Here is a 19,535-nt window from a genome sequence, read left to right as displayed (position 1 = left end):
ATAGGGAGCTGCCTGGACTCCACACAACTTAACTGTTCCAGAGAGGGAATTCACACTGGGTCCCACTTGCCCGGAGACCCAGGCAGAGGCAACATAACATCTTGAGAGCCCACTCCCACAGACAGCACCATGCCATGGAGCCCAATAGCCCCTGCATCTCCACATCCCTGGAGTCCACTTGACATTCTCCAATGTCCACCCAGAGGGCTACAGCACTGCAACACCAGCTGGAACAGGCGGTGTGGCTGAGTCCCCAGAATTCTAGCCCATGCAGTGTCCTACATCCTAAGAAACAGGCAGTGCAGCACAGAGGAAGGCTGCCCCTGGGACAAAGGAAACTGAAGCTCATGCTCACCAAGGCCTAAGAGCTGCCTACCCGGGGCTGCTGCCACTGACACCAACCCCATGCCCTCCCAGCAGCAGGGCCACCACACACTTATACGTGCCTTCAGTAAGCCAGGGAGGCCCACTCAAACAACTTCCCGGGGCCTGAGGGCAAGCTCAACCTTCCCAACACCAATGGTGACCACATGTAGCACTGGGGGCCTGACATGTGGCCCACCCCCTCCACCACTACCACTGGTATCCAGATTTGCCTCCTGGGGACCCAGAGACCAGCATTCCTGGCATGACACCACCTACCTACTCATGTAGCCACCCAGGGGCCTGGGGGCTGGCCAATCCATCCCACTGCTACCACCACTGGTGTTCACATGAACCACCCAGGGTCCTAAGGTCTGACTCACTACTACTGCCACTGCTGGTATAATGCACACTGCCCAGGGGCCTGAGGACCCATCCACTCAGCCTGCCACTGCCACCATTGTGAACTGACCTACCTGGTGACCTCATCCCCAGGAAAGCCTTGCTACAGCCTCTAGTAACACATAGAGCCTAATCCACTGAGAAACTCACAGACACCACTGATGTTGACTACAGCTGAAGAAATCACAGATACTACACTACTACATCCACCCAGAGTCAAAACCAAAGCACCCTATGTACCAACACTAGACATACACCATAGGAAAAAATCTTTCCCTATGAAAGCCAATCCATAAGGTTAGAAGAAGTGACTGTTACACCAGATGCATGGATATCAATGTTAGGATGCAAGAAACGTGAAAAAGTAAGAAACATGACAACTCCAACCAAACATAATAATTCTCTAGTAATTGATCCCAAACAAAACAATATTTATTAAAAGCCTGAAAAAGAATTCCAAACAATAATCTTAAGGAAACTCAGGAAGATACAAAAGAACACAGATAAATACTACAAAGAAACAAGGAAAATAATTCATTATCTGAATGAAAAAGTCAACAAAGAGACAGATTATCATAAAAAGAACCAAACAGAAATCCTATAACTGAAGAATTCAATAAATTAAATAAAAAATACAATCAAGAGCTTCAACAATAGACTAGATCAAGCAAACAAAGAATTACTGAACTTGAACCTAATGAAAATGGAGGCACAACTTACCAAAGCCTACGGGATGGAGTAAAACAAGTGCTATGAGGAAACCTTACGGCAATAAACACCTATATCAAAAACCTGGGAAGATTTCAGATAAATAACCTAATGATATAAAACAAAGAACTAGAAAGGCAAGAGCCAACCAAACACAAAAGTAGTAGAAGGAAAGAAATAATAAAGATAAGAGCAGAACTAAATAAAATAGAGACTAAAAAAATGAAGAATCAAAAAAATGAAAAGTTGGTTTTTTGAAAAGACAAAAATTAATAAATCAATTGCCAGAATAGCCAAGAAAAAAAGAGAAAACATCCAAATAAACAAAATCAAAAGTGAAAGAGGAGACATTACAATTTCATTAGAGACTATTATGAACAGCTATACGCTAACAAATTGGAAAATCTAGAAGAAATGGATAAATTCCTAGACAATACAATCTATAAGATTGAACCAGGAAGAAATAGAAACCTGAATAGAGCAATAACAAATAATCAGATTGAATCAGTAATAAAAAGCTTAGGACCAGATGGCTTTACTGCTGAATTCCAATAAACTTTTAAAGAAAAACTAACACCAATTTTCAAACTATTACAAAAAATTAAAGAGGAGGGAACCCTTCCTAACTCATTCTGCAAGACTAGCATTACCCTGAGAACAAAAGCATACAAGGATGTAACAAAAAAGAAAACTATAGGCCAATAAACAGGGACGCAAAAATCCTCCACAAAAAAACTAGCAAACTGAATCTAAAAATACATCAAAAAGAGACTATAACATGACCAAGTGCTATTAACTCAGGGATGCAAGGATAGTTCTACCTGTGCAAATCGATAAATGTGATACAACACATCAACAGAATGAAGGACAAAAACCATATGATCATCTCAATAGTTGGAGAAAAAGCAGTTGATAAAATTCAATGTCCCCTCATGATTATAAACGCTCAACAAACTAGGCATAGAAAGAACATACCTGAACATAATAAAGCCCATATATAACAAACCCACAGCTAACGTCGCACTGGATGGGGAAAAGCTGAAACTCTTTCCTCAAAGAACTGGAACAAGGATGCCCACTTCTCACCACTTCTATTCAACAAAGCATTGGAAGTCCTAGCCAGGGAAATTATGTAATAAAAAGAAATAAAATACATCTGAATTGGACAGGAGGAAATAAAATTGTCCTTTGTTATCAGGATTATAGAAAAACCTAAAGACTCCACCAAAAAACCTGAAAGAACTGAAATATGAATACAGTAAATTTGCAAAATACAAAAATCAGTAACATTTCTATATACCAGTAACAAACCAGCCAAAAAAGAAATCAGGAAAACAACCCCATTTACAATAGCTACAAAAATATAAAAATAACTTTAACCAAAGAGGAGAAATACCCCTACAAAAAAATTTTAAAAAAAATTGTTGAAAGAAACTGAAGAGGACAAAGTAGAAAGGCATCTCAAACTCATGAATTGGAAGAATTAATATTGTTAAAATGACCATACTGCCCAAAGCAAACTAAAAATTCAATGCAATCCCTATCAAAATACCAATGCCATTCTTCATAGAAATAGAAAAAAAATCCTAAGATTCGTATGAAACCACAAAAGATGCTGAATAATTAAAGCAATCCTGAGCAAAAGAACAGAGATAGAGGCATCTCACCACCTGACTTAAAAATATACTACAAAGGTATAGTAACCAAAACAGCATGGTACCAGTATAAAAACAGACATATAGACCTATGGAAGAGAATGAAGAACTTAGAAGTAAATACACATATTTGCAGCCAACTCATTTTTGACAAAGGCATCAAGAACATCCATTGGGGAAAAGACACCCTCTTTAATAAACGGTGCTGGGAAAATTGGACAGCCACATGCTGAAGAATGAATCCAGAGCCTCATCTGTCACAATGTACAAAAATCAACCCGACATAGGTCAAATATGTAAATATAATACCCAAAACTATATAATTAATAGAAAAGTAAAAAAAAAAAATAACAGGAGAAATGCCTCAGGACGTTTGTCTGGCAAAGACTTTACGGCTAAGACTTTAAAATCACAGGCAACAAAACCAAAAATAAACAAATGGTACTGTATTAAAAGCTTCTGCACAGCAAAAGAAACAATGAACAGAGTGAGGAGAAAACCTGTAGAATAGAAGAAAATATTTGCAAACTATTCATCTGACAGGAGTTTAATATCTAGAATAAACAAGAACCTCAAAAAACTCAACAGAAAAAAAAATCCCATTCTCAAAGGAAGATATACAAATGGCCAACAGGTGTATGAAAAAATTCTCAACATCATTGATCATCAGGGACATGTAAATCAAAACCACAATGAGATATTTTATCACTCCAGTTAGAATGGCTATTATCAAAAAGCAAAAAAACAAAGGCAAAAAAACAAACACTGATAAGGATGTGCAGAAAAGGGAACACTTATTGGTGGTAAAAGGGAATACTGTTCTTGGGAATGTAAATTAGTATTATGGAAAACAATATAGGATTTCTCAAAAAACTAAAAATGGAACTACAGAATGACCATTCATTCCAGCAATCCCACCACTGGGTACTGATCCAAGGGAACAGAAATCAGTATATCAAAGGGATACCTGCACCTCCATGTTTATTGCAGCACTATTGACAATGTCTAAGATATGGATTCAAACTCAGTGTCCATCAACAAATGAATTGATAAGAAAATGTGAAATATACACACAATGAAATACTATTCACCCATAAAAAAGAATGAAATTCTGTAATCTGCCGCAACATGGATGAGCCCGGAGGATATTACATTAAGCAAAATAAATCACACACAGAAAAAATAAATACCATACGTTTCACTTAGATGTGAGAGCTAAAATAAATTTTGAGATCATGGAAATAGAGAGTAGAGTTGTGAGTATTGGAGGCTGGGAAGGCCGGGGGGAGAGGAGGATGGGGAGAGGTTGGTTAATGGAAACAAATTACAGCTAGATAGAAGAAATAAGTTCTGGTGTTCTACAGAACTATAGTGTGAATATGGTTAACTATAATTTATGGGATATTTTCAAAAAGCTAGAAGAGAGTATTTTCATGTTCACAATGCAAAGAAGTGGTAAATGAGGTAATAGATATGCTAATTACCCTAATTTGTTCTTTACACATTATATATGTGTGTTGAAATATCACTCTGTATCACATAAATATGCACAATTATTACCTGTCAACTAAAAAGAGAGAAAAAAAGAAATTCCATCTTTTCTGGGAATTCCCCCATATGATTTTTCAAATTAGTGTACCAGAATGTTATTTGCAAAGTATTGGAATAACTTCAAAAGACTCAGAAAACTCTCTTCCTGCTCACCTACTCATATATTATCCAAGTCACCGACCTTCTCAAAATATATTTCAGTAAAGGTCTGGAACCCCTATAGACCTTTAGGCATTTGGGGAATTCAACAAAGTAGATTTACCTGAATTTACAGAAACCTACATTGAATATTCACCTTTCTGTTTCACAAAAACCATGGACCTGTTAGTGTCTTAGGTTGGATTCCCTAGAAGTAGAGTCTGAAACCTGGATACGTTTACAAGTGCTATATTGCAGGAGCCCTCTCAGGATAAACTTTTTAGGGAGTGACAGAAGCAGGATAGGGAGAGAGAGATGAAGCTAAAGTAGATATGATTTCAAGTACATTCTAGCCTCAGGCTGATCCCCTGGGGGAGCTCTGGAGTTTTGTGACTCCAGACTCTTTCCCACCTCGTGGCAAGGGAGCTGTGGTTTGTACTCCCTTACCAATTACTCTGTGGCTGAAGGGCTTCCCTGGGGTATGGAGTCAGGAAGTAACTCCATAACCCAGAGGCAATTCCCCAGAAAAGATTGCTGACTCTTGCAGCTGTACCCCATGAGCCAGGGGATGATGTACAACCCAAACCGAACTGATGAAGTGATTCTGGCCACGGACTGGGGGCTGGGGACACACCAACAACACCTGCTACATCCCCGCCCTAGCAGCCCCGATGCTGATGCCCCAATTGGCACTTATCACCTTCCTGCTCTACCATCTATTCTAGATTGTCTTCGACCCTCACCCTCAGCCATCATTTCTGCTATTCTAAGTGGCTTGCCTGATGGGGTGGATGAGGCGATCCAGATGCCCCTCCAGAGGGTCCTGAGCCGCCAGTAACAATTATCAGGCAATCCTTGCTGTATTTTCCTATTTACAGCTAAAACTAGGCATGAGAAGTTTTTTAAAAGTCCTGGTGGATCATTTACATGCCAAACACGGGTCTCTCTGCCCCCATTATTGAGCAGCAACCCTACCTCCGCATGAAGATCACAGTAAATCAGTTGCTTATCCTGCCAGTTTGTCAATTCCTTTGGTTTTCTTTTTCTTTCTTCCTTTACTCCTTCCTTCCTCCCTTCCTTCCTTCCTGTTCTACTGTCTTGAAGAACCAAAAACTACCTTAAGCCAGCTGTAGCTTTAAGTTTAGCAGGAGATTTACTGTGTTCCCTGGTAGAAGCCCCTCTCACTGGGATCCAGAACCTTCAGCCTTCACAGCATAAGGTTGTAGGCAACAATCAAATAACCCCAAGTTGTTCATCACAAGTGGTGACAAGCAGGAGCATTTTTAAAACCACTTTGTAGTCCTTGGACAATGGCCATTTATTTAATATACACACTACACTCTAAAGTGTATTACCCCATCTTTGCAAACACCATTTCCCATCTAGAGTTTAACTGTTTTCTTTAAGTAGCCAATTCATTACTCTGCCAGGCTGGCTGCTTCTGGATGGTGCCATGTGTGATAGGGTCAGGCGGTCCCATGGTTATATACCCACTTTATTTGCCATAAAGTGTATCTTTGATTTGATCCCATGTCCATAAATGAGACCCTGATAAAACCCTGGATAGTAGGGCTGGCCAGTGCACTGCAGAGAGTGATGCTGGCCAAGCTACTCTGGGCAGGAAATGCAAACGCATACTCAGAATTGTGTGTTAAGAACAATAAAGGACAAATCTTTGCTCCTTCCAGGACAAAAAGGGTCTGATGTACTCAACATACTAACAAACATTACAGATGGTTGATCTCCTCAAGTGATGGTATGATATCTAGGGCCTAGCATTAGTCTCTATCACTAATAGATCAGAGATTCAGAAGTGGCAGTAACTACAGCCTTGGCGAGAGAGAGTCTGTGCTGTTGGACCCATGCATAGTCTGATTCTTTACCACTGTGGCTATTTCATTCCTGAAACCATTTGTGCAAGCACTGGGGCAGCCAAGAACAGAGGTTGACATCCATCAGCTGACTGCTTCATTCTATCCACTTGCTGATTTCGTGACTCTTTCCCAGTGGATGCTCCCTGGTGTGCACTGACATGAAAGCAAGATCTCCACAATTTGTACCCACTATCATAGGTCCATTCACATGCTTCTTCCTTGAACTAATCTTCCAATATTGCTCTTTTCAGGACCTGGCAAAACAGCCAAACCGTTCACCATAGCCCATAAGTCCGTGTATATTTTTATCTTGGGCTACTTCCTTCTCACCACAAAGTAGATAACCAGTTGTGCCACCTTAAGCCCACCCACTGGAAGAATTTCCCCTAACCACCATCTTTAAGAATTGGGTTATAGTGAAGCAACAATCCAGTTTTGGTTTGCACCAATGTACCAAGACAACCCATTAATGAACCAAGCTCAATTTATGTTTCCTTCTTTCATTACATCCTTATAGAGACCGCTCATGAGTCCACAGGTGGGAGCTAAAAGAGAGGCATTACTGAATACAGTAGAGGGTGACATGGGGATCTATTCACTCAATTTATTTGTGCCCTCTGGACCTACTCAATCTCAGCATCAGACGTAGTGCTGTTGGCACAACAACTTTATGACCTGGTGAATCTAACAGCACCTACTGTGATGGGAGGCTTTGGTCACACAGTCATTATTCAATGTACCATGACCAGATTCTCAGTTTCTGTGAAAACCCATAACATACCCGAGGCTGCTTTCTGAATGGCATACAGTTCTTGACTGAAGACAACAGGCCTTGCTCCAGGAGCCCAGGGTTCTGCACTACAGCTCTCCCCCTGAGGCTGGCCTGAGACTGCACACAGCACCTGTTTGCACCACAGATACTTCTAATATCAAGTGGTCTTCAAATAGCCCAAGCAGCAGGGATGCTAGTACTGCAACCTGGGCCTGATGTAGAGCTTTCTTATTCCAGACTCCCTTCGAAACTGGCAGACTTCTCAATCATCCAATAAATGGATCAGAGTAGCATTTCCAAATGCAAATTGTGCTGCCTCAAAACCAACAGGCCCAGCAAGAGAGCCACTGTTGTGGCTCTTCCTTAGTGACAGAAGGCAGAAGGTGTGACCATTTATTCTTTATTTTTGAAGGGATGTGGCAGCATGCCACTGACCACCAGATCCTGAAAATCTTATACATTGATGCATCAGGTCCCTGAATCTTTACAGAGTTTATCTCACACCCTCTGTGGCCATTCCTTTTCCCGGGGCATCCAGAATGCTTGCCATGTTTCACACAGTCTAGTTAACTTCATGCAATTGTTATATTTGTCCAACATGATGTTCTACGCAATGTCCAGATGATCCAGATCTCCCTCAGCTCTGTGGAGTAGCCCTGCCCCCACAGTTCTGGCCCTGAGGTACTGGACAGTGGCATCCCAGCCCACTGAAACCAAGGAGGTGGCTCCACTCTCTGAAACCAGGGAGAAAGCAGCTTAGGCCCTTGGGCCTGTGGTGGGGTGGCAGCCATGATGATCTCTGAATCGCCTTCAGGATTATTCTCTCTTCCTGAAGGATAATATGTGTTTGAAGCCACATAGCTCTATTGTCCTGTTCTGTAGAATCCCAGAAGTCCAACAGCCTTCCTTCATTCTGTCCCATTTTCTCTGTTCCCTTTAGTCCCAGCTGGCCGTATTTCTGCTAGCATAATCCCAGCCCTATTCCTGGCTTCAGCTGAGATGGCTGATTAAATCATGAGTAATCTCTTCATGCTGTGATTGTCCAGCTACACCTTCGGTGTTCTCTCTAGAACATGCTTTCTCATTTTTTGAAATATGGGTAGGCTGAAAATTTCCCAAATCTTCAAGTTCTTTTTCCTTTTTGCTTAACAATTCCTTCAACTTATCTCTCTCTCTCCTCTTGGATTTTACTATAAGCAATGATGAGAAAACAGGCCACACCCTCGACACTTTGCTTAGGAATACCCTCTGCCAAGGTTGCCCCTCACAATTTCTACCTTCCACAAAACACTACAACACCATTCAGCCAAGTTCTTTGCCACTTTATACCAAAGATCTCCTTCCTTCCAGTGTCGAATAACGCGTTTCTCATTTCCACCCTTGACTTCACTAGAAACACCTTTACTGTTCACATTTCTACCAACATTCTGTTCATAATGATATGTGTACTCTCTAAGACTATAGCAGCTTTCCTATAATTCTTCTCTTTTTTTTCTGAACCCTTAAAAGAATTGCCTTTAGCATCCGTATTTCTAGCAATAGCCCCCTCAAGGCCATCTAGGCTTTTTTCTAACATATACCTCAAAATTCCTCTAGCCACTACCCCTCCTCAACTCAGTTCCAAAGCTATTTGTTAGAGAAGCATCCCACTTCATGGTACCCAAATCTGTATTAGTCTGCTCAGGCTGCGTAAGCAAAATACCACAGACCAAGTGGCTTAAACAAACAAACAAAAAAAGCCATCATTTTCTGACAGGTCTGGATGAAGCAGGGTTGATTTCTGGTGAGATCTCTCTTCCTGGCTTGCAGACAGCTGCCTTCTTGCTGTATCCTCACGTGACCTTTTCTTTGTGTGCAGACACCCCTCGTATCTCTTCCTCCTCTTTCAAGTATACCAGTCCTATTAGATTAAGACCCCACCCTTATGAGCTCTTATAACCTCAATTACCTCCATAAGGCCCTATCTCCACATATAGCCACATTAAGGGTTAGGGTTTCAACATACAAATTTTGAGGGAACACAATTCAGTCTATAACAGAGCTCTTAGATACAAAACCAAAAACAAGATACATAAAAAGAAAATTTGATAAACTGCAAGTCATCAAAATTTGTGCTTCAAAAATCACCACTGAGAATATGAAAAGGCAAGCCAGAAATTAGAAGATCATATTACAGTTACGTATGATCAAATTACAAATCATATATCTGATAAAGAATTTGTATCCAGAATGTATAATGAGTTCATAGAACTAAAAAATAATAAAATAAACAACTGAAGTTTAAAATAGATGGATGTTTTGAGTAGATAATTCACCAAAAAGGTGTAGATACGGCTAATAGGCCCATGAAAAATGCTCAACATAATTATTCATTAGAGAAATGCAAATTAAAGCCACAATGACATACCACTACACACCAACCATGATAGCTTTAATACAAAAGACAAACAATATCAAATGCTCACAAGTATGTGGAAAAATTGGAACACTCATATATTGCTGATGTGTCATGTAAATTGGCACAGTCACTATGGAAAACAGTATGGCAGTTTCTAAAAATGTTGAGCATAAACTTAACCACATGACCCAGGAAGTTCACTCCTAAGAATTTACCCGAGAAAAAGGAAATATATGTCCACACATGAATGTTCATAAAATAGTATTCATAATATCCAGTATCTCAGAACAAGCCAAATGTCTATCAACTAGTGAATGGATAAGCAAAAGATGGTATCTCCACATTTATTAAGAAATAAAAATGAATGATCTGATAAATGCTACAAAATGGATAAACCTAAGTGAAAGAAGCCTAATGCAAAGGCCTACATATTGTAGGTTTCCATGCATATAAAATTCAAAATATAGGCAAATTTGCAGACACAGAAAACAGATCAGTGGTTTCCAAAGGCTGGGGATGAACTGCAAATGGGCATGAGGGAATCTTTTAAGGCGACAGCTGGATTGTGGGAATGTTTGCTCAAGTCTATTTATGTACTACTATGATAATCATCACTTAAAATGGGTGAATTCTGTGGTGTGTAAATTATACCTCAATAAGACTGTTAAAAATAAAGTGTTATCAAAAGATTGGCCATTTATAAGCTGGGCTGGCTTAACTGTATTTGTTCCCTTTTTTATCTCCAAACATACTTAGCATATATTTATGCACATGGAAAGTCCCAAAAAATATCTTCTAAATAAATCAATAAAAAAAGTATTTCCCTTTTTAATAAAAATAATAGAATGAAAGATTTCTTCTTGTCTGAGAAGTAGTAGGTGCAGGAGTAGAGACTGAGAAATGAGGATTTAGGGAAAAAATATTTTCTTAAACATTCTGAATAAGATTATTCTCTTCATGTTGATCTCCTATATATCACCAAAATGTGCTACTTAATTCTTCTACATTATTTTCTGTAAGTGAACTTTTAAAAATAATTCACCATGAGTAAATGAGAAAGGTTAAAATAGAACATTCTGACTTATATATTTGCTTTTGCCATAAAAACCTTAAATTCCTTATCAGTAGAAATATTACTTTTATTCCTACTAAAACAGGGTTGACATATTTCATAGCTATGTAATAAGAAATTTCATATAAACATTTAGATTATGAAAAAAATGTCTCTTACATTGTCTGTTTCTGAAGTGTCGTTTGTATTTGTTTGGATTTTCTCTGGAACTACAATTTGTACAAATGAATTTTGAGAACCTGAAAAAATAAAAAAATAAACAGTTAATAACCCTAACTTAAATTTGACTGAATCTGTTCAATTCCTTTCATAAGGTTATACATATGTGGGTGGCTCATCGCTGTGTACTATAAAAACCTTGAAAACACATACTTTTAAAAATAGACAAGATAGTTACGAAAGACAATAAAATGAGTGGGGAAGAGGTATTCAACTTATACAAAATGTGCTATTCCTAAAGAAAACAGAAAATCCACACCAAAAATATCAAAGATATACTTCAAGAAAAATTTTCCTGAAGAGATTTAAAACAATAGACTAGCTAGTAACTATATTTCAGGAATAACTGATAATAACTATTAAAATGGAGACTTACTCTACCGGTTATTGGGATTCTAAGATAAAGAATCCCATGGGAATATGAGATGAAAAGAAAAAAAAACCCATGATGGGTGTAATGGGAGAAAAACAGGCTGGCTTGAGAATTTTTACAAAGGCATTCAATGTTAAAAAACCAAAGAACAATGTCTAAAAAAACTTCATGGAAACAAAGTGAAGACACTATAAATTTATATCTAGCAAAAGTGACATTCTAATATACAGGCAAAAGGGAGATATTAAAATGATGTTGGTATTTTAATGGGGATTGCATTGAATCAGATTACTCTGGGTAACACAGACATTTTAACATGTTAATTCTGAGAATCCATGAGCATGACGTATTTTTCCATCTATTTATATCCTCTCCCATTTCCTTCTTCAGTGTTTTGTAGTTCTCCCTGTAGAGGTCTTTCGCCTCCTTAGTTAAATATATTCCTAGGTATTTTATTTTCTTTGTTGCTATTGTGATGGGTACTTAGTCTTTGATTTGGTTCTCAGCTTGATTGTTGTTGGCATTTATGAATGCTACTGATTTCTGTACATTGATTTTGTAACCTGAGACTTTGCTGAATTTATTTCTCAGTTCCAGGAGTCTCTTGGCAGAATTTGTGGGGTTTTCTAGATATAACATCATATCATCAGCAAAGAGTGATAGTGTGACTTCTTCTGCCCCCATTTGGATACTCTTGATTTCCTTTTCTTATCTGGTTGCTCTGACTAGGACTTCCAGCACTATGTTGAAAAGAAATGTTGATAGAGAGCAACCTCGTCTGGTTCCAGTTCTAAACAAGAATGCTTTCAATTTTTCCCATTCAGTATGATGTTGGCTGTGAGTTTGCCGTACATGGATTTTATCATTTTGAGGTAAGTCCCGGCTATCCCTACTTTGTTAAGCAATCCTAAAAGGGAGCTGAATTTTGTCAAATGCTTTTTCTGAATCTGTTGAGAGGATATGTTTTTTTTTACTTTTATTTATGTGATTAATTACATTTACAGATTTGTGTATGTTGAACCATTCCTGCATCACGGGGATGAAGCCCATTTGGGTGTGATAGTTTATTTTTTTCATTAGCATCTGAATTCGCTTTGCTAGTATTTTATTGAGAATTTTTGCATTTATATTCATATGGGATATTGGTCTGTAGTTTTCTTTTTTTGTTGAGTCCTTTCCTGGCTTTGGTACCAAGTTGATGTTGACTTCACAAAACGTGTTGGAAAGGAGTCCTTCCTTCTCTATGTTATGGAATAATCTCTGCAGGATAGATACCAGTTCTTCTTTGTAAGTCTGGTAAAATTCAGATGTGAAACCATTTGGTCTTGTACTTTTTTTTGTTGGAAGATTTTTTATTGCTGCTTCAATTTCATTACTTGATATTTGTCAATTCAGGAATTCTTATTCTTCTTGATTGAGCCCAGGGAGTCTGTGTGTTTCCAAGAATTTGTCCATTTCCTCCACGTTTTCAAGTTTAAATGCAAAGAGATTTTTATAGTATTCAGAGATGATATTTTCCATTTCCATGGTAGCAGTTGTAATTTCTCCTTTTTCATTGCTGATTGAGCTTATTAGAGTCCTTTCTTTTCTGCTTCTGGTTAATCTAGCAAGAGGTCTTTCAATTTGGTTTATCTTTTCAAAGAACCAACTTTTTGTTTCATTAATCTTCTGTATAGTTCTCTTGCTATGGATTTCATTTAGTTCTCTTCTGATCTTGGTTATTTCTTTTCTTCTTCATGGTTTGGTATTGGTTTGCTGATCCATTCCCAGTTCCTTGATTCATTAGATTGTTGATTTGTGATCTTTCTGTCTTTTCAATGTAGGCATTTATGGCTATGAATTTTCCTCTCAGGACTACTTTAGCTATATCCCACAGATTCTGATAACTTGTGTCTCCTTTATCATTTAGTTCAAAGAATCCTTTGATTTCCATCTTAATTTCCTTCTTGACCCAACTATCATTCATCAGTAGGTTGTTTAGTTTCCATATGTAGACATCAGGGTTTCAGTTGGAGTTGATTTCTAATTTTATTCCACTGTGGTCTGGGAAGATGCATGGTACAATTTGTATATTTTTTAATTTGTTGAGATATGTTTTGTGCGTAGGATGTGATCAACCTTAGAGAATACTCCATGAGCTGATGAGAAGAATGTATATTCAGTCGTTTGTGAGTAGAATGTTCTGCAAATGTCTGTTAGGCTCATTTGTTCTAGAGTTCTATTTACATCCATTGTTTCATTGTTTGTTTTCTCTTTGGAGGATCTGTCCTGTTCTGTCAGAGGGATGTGTTGAAGTCCCTGGCTATTACAGTGCTGTTGTTTATCATTTTGTTTAGATCAAGTATGATTTACTTTATGAATTTGGTCACACCTGTGTTAGGTCCATAAATATTTAGTATTCTTATGTCATCTTGTTGAATTGTTCCCTTTACCATTATATAATGACCATCTTTGCTTTTCTTTCTTTTGTTGATTTGAAGTCTATGTTATCTGATATGAAAAATGCTACAACTTTCTTTTTGTTTCCATTTGCATGGAATATTGTTTTCCATCCCTCCACCCTTGAGTCTGAATGAGCTTCATGGGTTAGACACATTTCCTGGAAACAGCAGATTCTTGGCTTGTATTTTTTTATCCATTCAGCCAGGCTACGTCTCTTCAGTAGAGAGTTCAAACCATTCACAGCTATTGAAAGAATTAATACATGGGGGGCATTTCTGTTCATCCTTTTGAGTAGAACTTTGTTGCTTTGTCTTATCTCTTAAGTCATTGTGGTATCTGATATTTGATCTTTAGCTTTTGAGTAATTTAACACTGGTGGGTGTCTATTGTGCTGATCCTTGTACAATGCAGTTCTGATTACTTCTTGCAGGGCAGGTCTTGTCTTGACAAATTCCCTCAGTGTTTGCTTGTCTGAGAATGTCTTTATTTCCACCTCATATAAGACACTTAGTTTTGCAGGATGCAAAATTCTAGGATGGCCATTATTCTCTCTGAGACTAAGAATGGGGTCCCAATCCCTTCTGGCTCATAAGGTCTCCGCTGAAAAGTCTGCAGTTAGCGTGTTGGGTTTTCATGAGTTGCCTGATGTTTTTGCCTTACAGCTTGTATGAGCACCTCTTTCATGTTTATTTTGACCAATCTGATGACTATGTGGTGTGGTGTTTGCCTCTTTATGATGAATCTCCCAGAGGTACTTGCAGCTTCTTGTACCTGGATATCTAGATTTCTAGCAAGACCAGAGAAAATTTCCTCAATTACTCTCTCAAATAGGTTTTCCAACCCTTATGTATTTTCTCCTTCACCCTCAGGGAAGCCTATGATTCTTATGTTAGTCCTCTTTACATAGTCTCATATTTCTTGTAGGCTTTGTTGGTTTCTCTTATTTCTCTGCTCTCTTTGACTGACTTGTTTAATTCAAAGGTGTTGTCTTCAAGCTCTGAGATTCTTCTTCTGCCTGATCCAATCTATTCTTAAGGCTTTCCACTGTGTTTTGTATTTCCTTGAATGAATTTTTCATTTCCAGAAGTTCTATTTGATTTTTCTTTAATAATTCGATTTCTTTAGTGAATGTTACATTCATTTCCTGCATTGTTTTCATGGTTTCTTTGTGTCATTTCTATTTTATACTGTATGTCATTGAGCTTACTTACAATCCAGGTTTGAAATTCTTCATCTCTCATTTCAATATTCTGGTTTTGGTTGGTAACCATTGCTATAGAGCTAGTGTTCCCTTTTTGGGGTGTTCTTTCACTCTGATTCTTCATATTTCTGGAGTTCTTTCACTGATTCCTTCTCATCTGGTGCAGCTGTTGCTTCTCATCTTTGGATTTTCTTTTGTTTACATAATGACACCCCCAATTTAGTCTCTGAGCCAGTAGGTAGTATTGATGGGTGAGAATCAACCATACCCTGTATCATTGTGTCAGTAAATGCTGTAGAGCCTTGTGCAAATTGACCTCCCTGCCAGTAGGTGGTGCTTGCCAGAAGAAACAAGCTGCAATGTTGTTTTTGGGTCCTGTGACAAGCTGTAGTTCCTCATGAGAAGCACTAGAATGCCTCAGGTGGTGGGTGGGGCCCTGGAACTTCAGGTGACTCCTATTCTCCACCACAGCAGAGGTGGGTGGGGGAGTGAGGCTGGGCAGGGCTGGCTTGGGTGAGCCTGCCTTCAAGCTCCACAAATGTGGGGAAAAGATCTGCTTTAGCAGGGGTCAAAGGTCCACTCCCCACCTCTGGGCAAAGCTGTTAGGGAAAGGCTGAAGTGGCCCCACTCAACCAGAAAGTCTGTGTGCAGAGGCAGGGCTGTCTGAGATCCACAACCCAGCATTCTGGAGCACGCCTTTCTCCTTTCCACCCTACCCTATTCTGCAGTTTCCCCCGGGCCTCTGCCAGCAGAAAGGACCTCAAGCCTGTTGAGCTCCCCTTCAACTGTGATGCAGGCCGGGAGGTTCCCTGCCCAGGATCATGGCCTGAGCTCGGAGCGCAGCCCTCCAATGGGAGGAGGGTTGCCCCATGAGCACAACACAGGTAGGACCCACACTGTACTCTCTCCCCTGATCTTCCCCTGCAGGCATCCACACCTCCCAAAACTAATTCACAAATCACCTCTGTGCCCCCAGGCAATGTGATAAAGACCTGGGGCTACATGATCAGGCCTGCGGGCCTGTCCCTAAGGCCCCGGGGATCAATCCCTGACCATGCCAGCATGCTGGTCCTGAGTCACCCACGGGGGTGCCCAAACTCGTTTGATGTCCCTTCACCTTGGGGTGTGTCCCGCTCTGATGAGGCTGCTGGGCAAGCAGCACCAGCAAGGCCAGCAGGCAGAGAGGTCACTGTTCAAGCACCTCTCAGTCCAGCGCAGAACCCCAAAAGGAAAGATCTGAGCCCCACTCTGTGTGGAAGCTTCCATACGGTGGCTCAACTGTCTCTCTCCATAGCCTCAGGTGGGGGAGTGAAAGGGGAGAAAAAGAGTCTGAGTGGAAGAAAGTCTACACTCTGGTCTTCTCCAACCCTCTCTCCAGGAGGCAGTCTGCCAAGAATGACCAGACTTTGGAGTCATGCAGATCACCTGGGACCCACTGGACCCCTGTGGCTCCTGCAGTCTGGGCTGGAGTTGGGAAATGTCTATTTCTCTACAAGCAAGAGAAAACCTGAGGAGTTTAAGCCCCCTGGAGAGGACAAAGGCCCACGGTGGGTAGAAAAGCAATATGGTGCCTGTCATTCAGGCTCAGGTCTGTGGGGCAGGAGGCGCCCTGCCGGGGCTGGGAGCCTGGTGCCCTGTCCACAAGAAGCTCCCTGCTTGCTGGCAGCAGCAGTCTCTGTGCTCCTGTGGGCAGGTCTCTCCAGCAGCTCAGGAGCCCACCAACTATCTGAGATGCGAGGGAGGCAGTAACCACTCTACCTACCCTTCTCACTGGTCTCCAAGCCTCTCCAGGGTTGATCTCCACCAGTACCTTTCTCCTTCCAGTTCTGCTCCACAGTCTCTTCCCATAGATTCTCCTGAAGGTTCTGGCACCCTTCCTTCAGACCTTCATGAGATTTATGTTTGTCTTTCTGTTTGTCTTTTTTCTTTCATCTAAAACTTCTCCTTACTGAGACACACTGGCTGGTGGTGTCCCTGGTGTGCCATCTTGGAGCTTGCCCTGGTTTGTGTTTCATAGGTACTCAGTTTCAGCTTGAGTTGATGGATGCACAATGGGACTATACCTAACGCCACTGAACTATAACTTAAAAATGGTTAAAATGGCAAATTATGTGTTAAGTATATTTTACCACAATTTTTAATTCATGTTTAATGGGTATAGAGTTTCAGTTTTGCAAGATGAAAAGACATGTGGAGATAGGTTGCACAACAATGTTAGTGTAGTTAACATTTCTGAACTGTACCCTTAAAAATGGTTAAGATACCCCTATGTTGCAGGGTTAATATACGAAAAAGTCTGCTTTCAAATATACCAGCAATAAGTGAAATTTGAAATTAAAAACACATTGCTGTCTACATTATCACCAAAAAATGAAGTATTTAGGTATAAGTCTAACAGAAAATGTAGGAAATCTATATGAAGAAGCTACAAAACTCTGAGGAAATATATCAAAAAATAACAAAATAAATGGAGAGGTATTCCATGCTTATGGATAGAAAATGTCAATATTGTCAAGATGTCAGTTCTTCCCAGCTTGATCTATAAATTCAATGCAATTTCAATCAAATTTCCAACAAGCTATTTTGTGGATATTGACAAACAGATTCTACAGTTTAAATGAAGAAGCAAAAGATCCAGAATAGCCAACATTATATTGAGGGAGAAGAAAAAAGTTGGAGAACTGACACTATCTGACTTCAAGACTTACTATAAACATGCAGTACTCAAGACAGTATGGTACTGGTGAAAGAACAGAAAAATAGATCAATGGGACAGAAAACAGCCCAGAATGAGACCCACATAAATACAGTCAACTGATGTTTGACAAAGGAGCAAAGACAATGGAGCAAAGATACTTTATTCAACAAATGGTGCTAAAACAACTGAACATCCACATTTAAAAAAAAAAATTTACAAACACACTTTACACCCTTCACAAAAATGAACTTTAAATGGATCACAGACCTGAATTTAAAATGCAAAACTATAAATAACTCCTAAAAGATGACATAGGAGAAAACCTAGATGACCTTAGATATAACAATGACTTATTAGATACACCGAAAGCACAATCCATGAAAGAAAGGAGAAGCTAAACTTTAGTAAAATTAAAAACAATGTCAAGAGAATGAGAAAACAAGCCACAAACTGAGAGAAAATATTTGAAAAAGGCATATCAGATAAAGGAATGTTATCCAAAACATACAAAGAACTCTTAAAAGTCAACAATAGTGAACAAATCAATTCTGAAATGGGCAAAAGACTTGAACTGACATCACACCAAAGAAGACATACAGAGGACAAGTAAGCATGTGAAAAGATGTTCAACATCCTATGTCATTTTAGGCAATACAAATTAAAATGAGATACCACTACACACTTAACACAATGGACAAAATCCAAAATACTGACGTATCAAATGCTAGTGAGGATGTGAAACAACAGGGACTCTTATTCAATGCTGGTGGAAATGCAACAAGGTACAGCCAGTTTTGAAGACAGTTTGGTTTTACTCACAAAACTAAACATACTCTTAACCATGTTATCTAGCAATGACACTCCTTACAATTTACACAAAACAGTTGAAAACTCCTGTCAACACAAAATCCAGCACATGGATGTTTATAGCAGCTTTACTCATAATTGCCAAAACTTAGAAGCCACCAAGATGTTCATCAGCAGATAAACTGATAAACTGTGGTAGTCTGCAGTCCACCAGCAGTGTCCTATCTCTCCGCATCCCCGCCAACATTTGCTGTTGTGAGATTTTTTGATAAAAGCCATTCTCACAGGAGTTAAGTGATACCTCATTGTGGTTTTGATTTGCATTTTCCTGATGATTAGTGATGTTGAGCATTTTTTTATGTTTTTTGGCCATTGGTCTATATTATTTTGAAAAGTTTCTGTTTATGTCCTTTACCCACTTTTTAATGGGGTTGTTTGATTTTTTCTTGCTGATTTTCCTCAGTTCTATACAGATTCTAGTTATTAGCCCTTCATCAGATGTGTACATGCAAATATTTTCTCCCATTCTGTAGGCTGTCTATTCGCTCTAGTGATAGTATCTTTGGCTGTACAGAAGCATTTCAATTTGATCAGGTCCCATTTATTTATTTTTATTGATGTTGTGATTGCTTTGGGGGTCTTCTTCAACCACTATGGAAAGTAGTATGGAGATACCTCAAAGAATTAAAAGTAGAACTAGCATTTGATCCAGCAATCTCACTTCTGCGTATCTACCCAGAGGAAAACAAGACATTCTATAAAAAAGACATCTGCACTGGAATATTTATAGCAGCACCATTCACAATTGCAAAGATGTGGAAACGACCTGAGTGCCCATCAATACATGAGTGGATTAACAAAA

At 39.3% G+C, this 19,535-nt stretch overlaps 1 protein-coding gene across 1 annotated transcript in view; it reads right to left on the bottom strand.

Annotated features, from left to right (window-relative positions):
• Positions 1 to 15,238, bottom strand: part of LOC138393670 (disintegrin and metalloproteinase domain-containing protein 32-like) — a 109,482-nt gene extending 94,244 nt beyond the window's left edge. Inside the window, exons 1-2 of the mRNA XM_069485048.1 lie at positions 15,175 to 15,238; positions 11,093 to 11,172 (exon numbers count right to left, since the gene is read on the bottom strand). Of these exons, the coding sequence (XP_069341149.1) occupies positions 11,093 to 11,172; positions 15,175 to 15,238 (144 nt within the window). The remainder of the gene's footprint in view (positions 1 to 11,092; positions 11,173 to 15,174) is intronic.
• Positions 15,239 to 19,535: the final 4,297 nt, after the last annotated feature.

The sequence above is a fragment of the Eulemur rufifrons genome, chromosome 12, assembly GCF_041146395.1.
Source record: "Eulemur rufifrons isolate Redbay chromosome 12, OSU_ERuf_1, whole genome shotgun sequence".
Classification (NCBI taxonomy): Eukaryota; Metazoa; Chordata; class Mammalia; order Primates; family Lemuridae; genus Eulemur; species Eulemur rufifrons.
The sequence above is the reverse complement of the archived record's forward strand: the minus strand, read 5'-3'. Positions and strand labels throughout refer to the sequence as shown.